Source organism: Asparagus officinalis, chromosome 2, assembly GCF_001876935.1.
Source record: "Asparagus officinalis chromosome 2, Aspof.V1, whole genome shotgun sequence".
Lineage (NCBI taxonomy): Eukaryota > Viridiplantae > Streptophyta > Magnoliopsida > Asparagales > Asparagaceae > Asparagus > Asparagus officinalis.
In genome coordinates this window covers 70,446,944-70,454,578 of record NC_033795.1, presented here as the reverse complement: position 1 = coordinate 70,454,578, position 7,635 = coordinate 70,446,944, and the positions used below count along the sequence as shown (strand labels likewise).

At 35.8% G+C, this 7,635-nt stretch overlaps 1 protein-coding gene across 1 annotated transcript in view; it reads left to right on the top strand.

Annotated features, from left to right (window-relative positions):
• LOC109831284 (BTB/POZ domain-containing protein At3g08570-like) overlaps nt 328-7,635 on the top strand; it is a 31,220-nt gene continuing 23,912 nt past the window's right edge. The window contains 1 exon segment of the mRNA XM_020398617.1: nt 328-350. Coding sequence (XP_020254206.1) covers nt 328-350 — 23 coding nt within the window.

Here is a 7,635-nt window from a genome sequence, read left to right as displayed (position 1 = left end):
TATTTAATATGTTATTATATTATTATATAAGATATTTTATTTATTATATTTTTATATATTTAATAAATATTACTAATATATTAAATTAACTATAGTATAGTATAGTATAGTATAGTATAATATAATAAGTATGTTGATAATAACTCTATATTAATTATATTTAATATATTATATTAATACGTTCTCAAACTCAAAACCACAACACCAAACTTAAAACACCTAAAATGTGTTTTAAAATAAGTGTTGTGTTTTTTGTTTGATGATGGTTTAGCTCAAAAAACATCATGGTTTCCAAACACATGGTATTTTGTTTTTGGCAAAAACACCATGGAAACAAGTAAAACACCATGGTATTCAAACGGAGCCTTAATGAGCTCAAGTCCTTAGAGACTAGCGTCTAATGAGTTTTAGAAGGCTTGGATTTTTGTAGTAAGGAATTAATGGTTTATAGGCTAAGAAAAAAATGATGAAATCCCTCAGCTTCTCTTGATTAGGAGGTTTTTGACCTTAAGACTCTATTTGGAAATGTTGATTGGTCTTGATTTGAAATTCAAGGTGGCCCAAATCCAAATCTCCAGTTTGGGTTTTTTTTGAAAGTGGTATCCATGTATTTTATATAGATGATTCTAAAGCCCAAAACTAAAGATTTCAAATCATAGCCTAACCCCTAGTGTTTGTCAAATCCCTAATCTCGATTGCTCCTTTTCTCTCTCAGTTCGTCTCTGCTCTCCCTTAGAGTCGGGATCATTGCAAGTATCTCTCTCCCTCTCTTCCCCCTTTATGTTGCTGCATGCCCTAACCCTAATCGCTCCCTCATCTCTTTCTCTCTCCTCACATTGCTTCATGCCCTAACCCTAACCTCTCTCTCTCTCTCTCTCTCTCTCTCTCTCTCTTTCTCTCTCTCTCTCTCTCTCTCTCCCCCCTCCCCTCTCTCTCTCTCTCTCTCTCTCTCTCTCTCTCTTTCTCTCTCTCTCTCTCTCTCTCTCAAATCATAGCCTAACCACTAAATGATTGGTTTGGGCTCTCTTTGCATCCGTTCACTTATTTGTGCAGACCCCACCAAATTACGAGCAGAAAGGATATGAAAATGTTTTGGGTTTAAATTCGGAGTTAAAGCCGATACGCAATAGCTTAATCATTTCGGTTAAAATTAGTTTCTAACATCTATTTAAGACACATTAACTCTTAATTAAGCCCGATTACTCCTCAACAATTGTTGTAGTATCAGAACCAAAGGTTGTAGTCTAAGGAAAAGTGAAGTCTAAAGATTTCGGGAGGTCGACTAGAGTAAAGTTTGGATTGGAACATGTGACCAATTTATGGATTCATATGTGATTAAAAATTCAATATTTGAAAAGATATAAAAGAGTAATAGGTTTAAGATATAGATTAGGGCTAATGCCTTTTAGTCGGACCCAGTTACTCCCCAAGAATATTGAGCGAGTCCAACAAAGTAATTACATGTCATCATCTTATTCTATGTATGTTTATATGTAGATAATACAAAAATATCTATTGACTTATGTGTTGAGGATAAGACAAACATCAAATCTATCCCTTAAGTTGGCGATATATAAACAAGATGATAATCATATTTTATTACAATTTTATACCCTCATTACCTATTTTATATGAATAAATATACCACTAATAATTGTTTTTATCTTTTAATTGCAGGTTAATGAAGAATAAATCTCAAACTCTCATCTTTCAACAAAAATCCCTTGATTTAATGAAGAAATGAAACCCATGAAGCCAAATGAATTCTTTCAAATATTTAATTTAAAAATAAATCAAAGCCCAGTGGAAAATCAAGAGAAAATACCAAAGCCCAAAAGTCCAAGCCAAAGCCCAAGATCCAAGCCCAAAAGCCAAATACAAGAGGATCTGTGGACAGCAACAGAAGAGAGGCAGGCATCGATGCCTGCATCGATGGGGGCATCGATGCTTGCATCGATGCCAATATCGATGCCAGCATCGATACCCCTATCGATGCTGGTATCGATACACTGGGCAGTTAGTTACGAATCTAAGGGTAGAGAGTGAGGGGTTAGAGGTGTGAAAATTTTGTAAACTCCTTTTGGAGAGGAGGGCTACTCTTAATTGAGAAGGCCTTTTTTTCTTTTGTTTTCTTTTTAAAAAATATATACTTTGTGACCATTTAATAATAATAATTTTTTCTTCACTTTAAATTTGTCTTTTCTCTTGTTTGTTGAATGATGAGGAAGGAGATAAAGACCAATTTTGAAGGTTTGCATTTCTTTTTTTTCCTCTTTTATTTCTTTATTGTAATTTCTTTATTATTGCTTATTAGTTAGATTTACATTCATGCTTGTAGTGTAGATTTATTTTCTTGTCTTTTTTATTTCTTTTTGTACTTTAATTTGTAGAGTAGATTTTTTATCTTGCATTTAATTTCTGCAATTTATTTTGTGGTTTAGATTTTTATTCTTTGTAGTTAGATTTATTTCTTGTTCATAGTTTAGATTTTTCTTTTCTTTTTATTTTTGTAATTAGTTCTTTTTCTTCTTGTTTTTATTTCTTGAGATGTGAAATTAATTCTTGTAGGAATCTTAGAATTACAGAAAACTAGTTTAATTTTCTTTATATTATATGAATTATTCTCTTTCACATAAAATGTTCATGTTTAGGATAATCAACTAGAGAGCTAATCGGTAGAAGAAGAATTTGATAATCTATACTTATCTTAAATGGTTTGATAGGTTATGCTTATGAATTCTAGTATTATTATCTTCTTGTTGTTCTTATCATGAATAGTAATTTTAACTTAGATGATAATTTGATAGGTTATACTTTTCTTAAATGGTTTGATAGTCTATGCTTAATAAATCTAAGTTGAATTATGATAAAAAGAGAATAGTTTGTATTTTGTAATTAAATTTAGTTAGTGGATTATATTCTAGATTTCTTACCTCTTTTGAATCCTCCATCTTGACTTTCTTAAACTTTCTTTTCATTCTTGGTTTTATTTCTTGATTTTATTCATTCTTCTTTCTTGCCTTGTGATTTCATTTATTCTTTGATTATTATTTCTTTTCTCTAAAATTTAATTTATTGTTACTTGCACATAAATCAAAACAACCACTTATCATATCTCCCACCACAATCACACTTATTCTTTAATCCTATTTTGTCACGCACAAAACATAAGAACCAATTCTAATAATCTCTTAAAACCACTTTCCTCGTGGGATTGATAACTTTTTATACTATAACTTGATCAATTGTGCACTTGCAGTTTTGGTACATAATTATGCCGCATCAAGTTTTTGGCGCCGTTGTCGGGGATGGTGCTAAAATAGGATTTTATTATTTTGGTTCTTTAACTTGTGTGTTTTCTTGTGAAGGAACCGTTTTGAGCTTGAAAATCTTGGATTGAAGATCAAGAACTTGGAGAATTGCTTTCGGGTAAGTCCTCTTTCTAGTTTTCAATTCCACCCTCTTTAGCTAGCTTCACAATTAGAGACAATTAGGATTTTAAAAAAAAATTATTTTTGTTGACCATAATAAAATCCATGACCATAATAAAATTCATCTTTCACTTGGACATTAACTAACAAGATAATAAATTCAAACATGAGTCATCTTTGATTGTTGTTGACCATAATTAAAAAATATACAGATTTTCTTTTTATCATCCTTTTTAGTCGCTTTTAATTTCTAGGGTTGCATTTCATATAGTGTAGGAATTCACCAAAGTGATTGTAGCACTTGATTTGGCACACACTTAAAACATTCTTAAGGGCAAAACCATAATCAAGATAAGGTAAGGGATTTCATCACCCTTTCCTTAGCCCACAAATCACTAATTCCTCACTTCACAAACCTAAGCCTTCTAAAACTCATTAGACGCTGGCCCCTAAGGATTCGAGCTCAATAAGGAACAAGAAATCCTTAAGTGAACCGGTTTAAGTTTTCTCAGATTAGTTGGTGTCTAAGGCAAGGTTTAGGGGTTGCGTAAATTGCTCCACAAGGAAAGAGGTACTTAATTGATCTTTGATCATCCTCTAGTACTATCCTTACCTGGTTAACTACCTGGGTAAAACTTTAATCTTTTCACTATAGAAGTTTTTGGTTAGGAGCTGGTCTAGTGAGTTAGGCTAAACCCTAGAATTAGAGTTGATTGAAAAGTGATTGCTTTGATTTGTTTTAGTTAGGATTTTTTCTTTTTTCTTTATCTTTTCATATAAAAAAACTAATTTTCTTTCTTTCCTTAAAAAAGAAAAAAAAATTGTTTTGGTGCATGCAAACTTGGGTTCGGGATAATTCTCATCGTTTAATCCGTGTTGAACCAATTCAATAAATGGCAAATCAACCAGTTCTTTAGGATATGTGTTACCCCACCAGAAATGCAATTCCATCTTGCATAAGGCTCCCCGAAGCAAATGGAGCAAATTTCGAGCTTAGACCGCATTACATGAACATGCTTCCCAAATTCCTAGGTAATGAAACAGAAGATGCATATATTTTTATCTCGGAATTTGAGGAAGTGTGTATTATGATTAAAATGAGAGAATTAACCGAAGATGCAATTAAGTTCAGATTTATTCTATTTGCTTTTAAGGACAAAGCTAAAAAATGGCTGTACAGCTTACTGATAAATTCTATCTCAACTTGTTAGGAATTTGTCACCGTTTTTCTCAAGAAATTTTTCCTATTCATAAAACGGTAAAGCTTAGGAACAGTATTCAAAACTTCAAAATTATCCCGGGAGAGCCATTCTGGAAATATTTTGACCGATTTAAAGATCTTTTAATCCAATGTCCTCATCATGGTCTAGAAAAATGGCGATTGTGTCAAGTCATATATGAAGGATTGGACTATTCTTCAAAAACATCTTTAGAATCGATGTGTCAGGAAGATTTTATGAGGAAAAACATTGATGAAGCTTGGGAATTTCTAGAGAGTTTATCCGAGAAAATAATGCAGTGGGAAAACTGTGATGACAGGGTTTCATCTGTTCCCCAATCTAAGTCTAGTGGTCTTTCTCTGGAGTCAAACATTGCGTCTGAAGCGAAGATGGTGACGATTCTGCGGAGGTTAGAAGCCTTAGAAGTTAAGGAACGAGCTCCAGCTCAAATTAATCATGTTTCTGCCCCGGGATGTCATAACTGTCAGTCTTCTACCCATGTTTCAGAGGAATGACCTCTCTTAGGAAACAACCATGTTTTAGAACAGATGAACGTTGTATTCCAGCGTCCTAGAAATGATCTATTTTCTCCAACCTACAATCCAGGTTGGAGAAATCATCCCAACTTTGCTTGGAACCAAGGAAATTCTCATGGAAACCAAAACTTCATTCCCGGGTCGAACCAACAATTCCCTAGGGGTAACATTGTCCCGTTCAACTCACCAAACAATTTCCAACAAGCTAACCTAGTTTTTCCAAACCAACATTCTCATCCTTGTCAGCTTACAAATCCTTCAAATTCTGATCATGACAAACGTTTGAGTGTCTTAGAAAAGGGCTTAGAAGCTATGATCAAAGCTTCTACACAAACGACCAACATGTTAACCCAGTCATCCACCACTCTAAATTCCTTCATGCAAATAACCGGCCAAGTGCTCAACTCGAACACTCAAGCCATAGTTCGGATAGAAACCCAACTTGGGCAACTAGCCACTGCCGTGAGTGAGAGAGAGAAAGGAAAATTCCCAAGTCAACCTGTTGTAAACCCTAAAGACAATGGATCCAGTTCATCCCATCTAGCTTATGGGAATGCAGTTCACACACTGCGATCAGGGAAACAAATAGACAATCAAGTTAGAATGCCACCGGATCAAACCCCTTCTCCCATCCAACACACTCCTTCCGATGAAGCAATTCCTTCCGATGACCAAAACGCTGAACTTGAGATTGAGCCTGATCTAGATAGGTATAGGCCCGTTGCCCCCTTTCCAGATAGACTCAAACCTAGGAAAAACTCCCCGCAGGTTGAGAAAATCCTAGAAACATTCAAACAGGTCAAGATCAACATCCCTCTCCTAGATGCAATCGAACAAATTCCCTGAACAAATTCCTTCTTATGCAAAGTTCTTGAAGGACTTATGCACTAAGAAAAGAACCACCAATGTCCCCAAGAAAGTCTTCTTAGCTGCCAACCTCAGTGAAATCTTTTCGAAACCAATGCCGTTAAAATATAAGGACCCTGGTTGTCCCACAATTTCAGGCGTCATAGGTAACACTCACATTGATAAGACACTTCTAGACTTGGGAGCCAGCGTCAACCTCCTTCCTTATTCAGTCTATCAATAGCTAGGTGTAGGAGAACTTAAACCAATAAGATGCACTCTACAGTTAGCTGATAGATCTCTAAAAATTCCCAAAGGAGAGGTAGAGGATGTTCTGATCAAAGTTGGAGAGTTCATTTTCCCTGTTGATTTTATTATCTTGGAAATGCAGCCCGTTTCCAATCTCAAAAGTCAAATCCTCATCATTCTAGGAAGACCGTTCTTAGCCACCTCAAATGCTTTGATAAATTGTAGAACCGGTCAGATAAAACTATCTTTTGGGAATATGACTGTTGACCTCAATATTTTCAACTTAGGAAGACAGCCTAGTGATCCATCTGATGAACCCATGGAAGTGAATTTCATTTAAGGAATATCCAGTGAACAACAAGAAGGAGAGTGTGAGTCTGATACAAATGCATCTGATTTAATGATTGAAGAACTTTCCGATGACGAACTAGAGATAGAATCGCTGGACAATCATATTTTTGCTATTGGCTGGCAACGAGAACCTTTAGAGATAGACCCCGAGACCAGCTTCGCCCATCTGTGGAGGAACACCCTAAGTTAGAGCTCAAACCTCTACCTGAAAATCTAGAGTATGCCTACTTAGGGGAGAACGAGTCTTTACCAGTTATCATTTCTTCTGATTTGACTACCGATCAAAAGGAAGCTCTCTTAGATGTTTTAAGAGAAAATAAGGAAGCCATTGGATGGACCATGGCTGATATCAAAGGGATTAGTCCAACCATTGTTCAACACCGAATCCATTTGATAGATGATGCCAAACCTACTAGAGATGCTCAACGTAGGTTAAACCCAGTGATGAAAAAAGCCGTTAGGAAAGATATTCTGAAATGTCTCGATCATGGGATCATTTATCCCATTTCTGATAGTTCATGGGTGAGTCCAGTCCAAGTTGTTCCAAAGAAATCTGGGATCACCGTGATCCAAAATGAGGCTAATGAGCTGATTCCCACTCGAATCCAAACTGGATGGCGAGTTTGTATTGACTATAGAAAACTCAACTTAGCCACTCGGAAAGATCACTTCCCTCTTCCTTTCATTGACCAAATGTTAGAGCGTTTAGCAGGACACTGTAGGCATATAAAATTGCTTATAGGTCTCTTAGCTCAGCTCGGCACGAACCGACAAACCAACGAGGCGACGAGATCGACGAATCGCACGCAAGCAACGGAATACATCCATTCGCATGCGGGATCAAGCCAAGTGTTCGAAGAGTCAACGAGTCATCCAACCGAGAACGGACTCGAACGAATCACGATCGAATCAAGATCAGTTTCGGACTCAGAAGTGGATTTACTGCCTAATCATAATCGGGATCCGGATTTACTGCCAAATCAGGTCAACGAATCAAGTCTG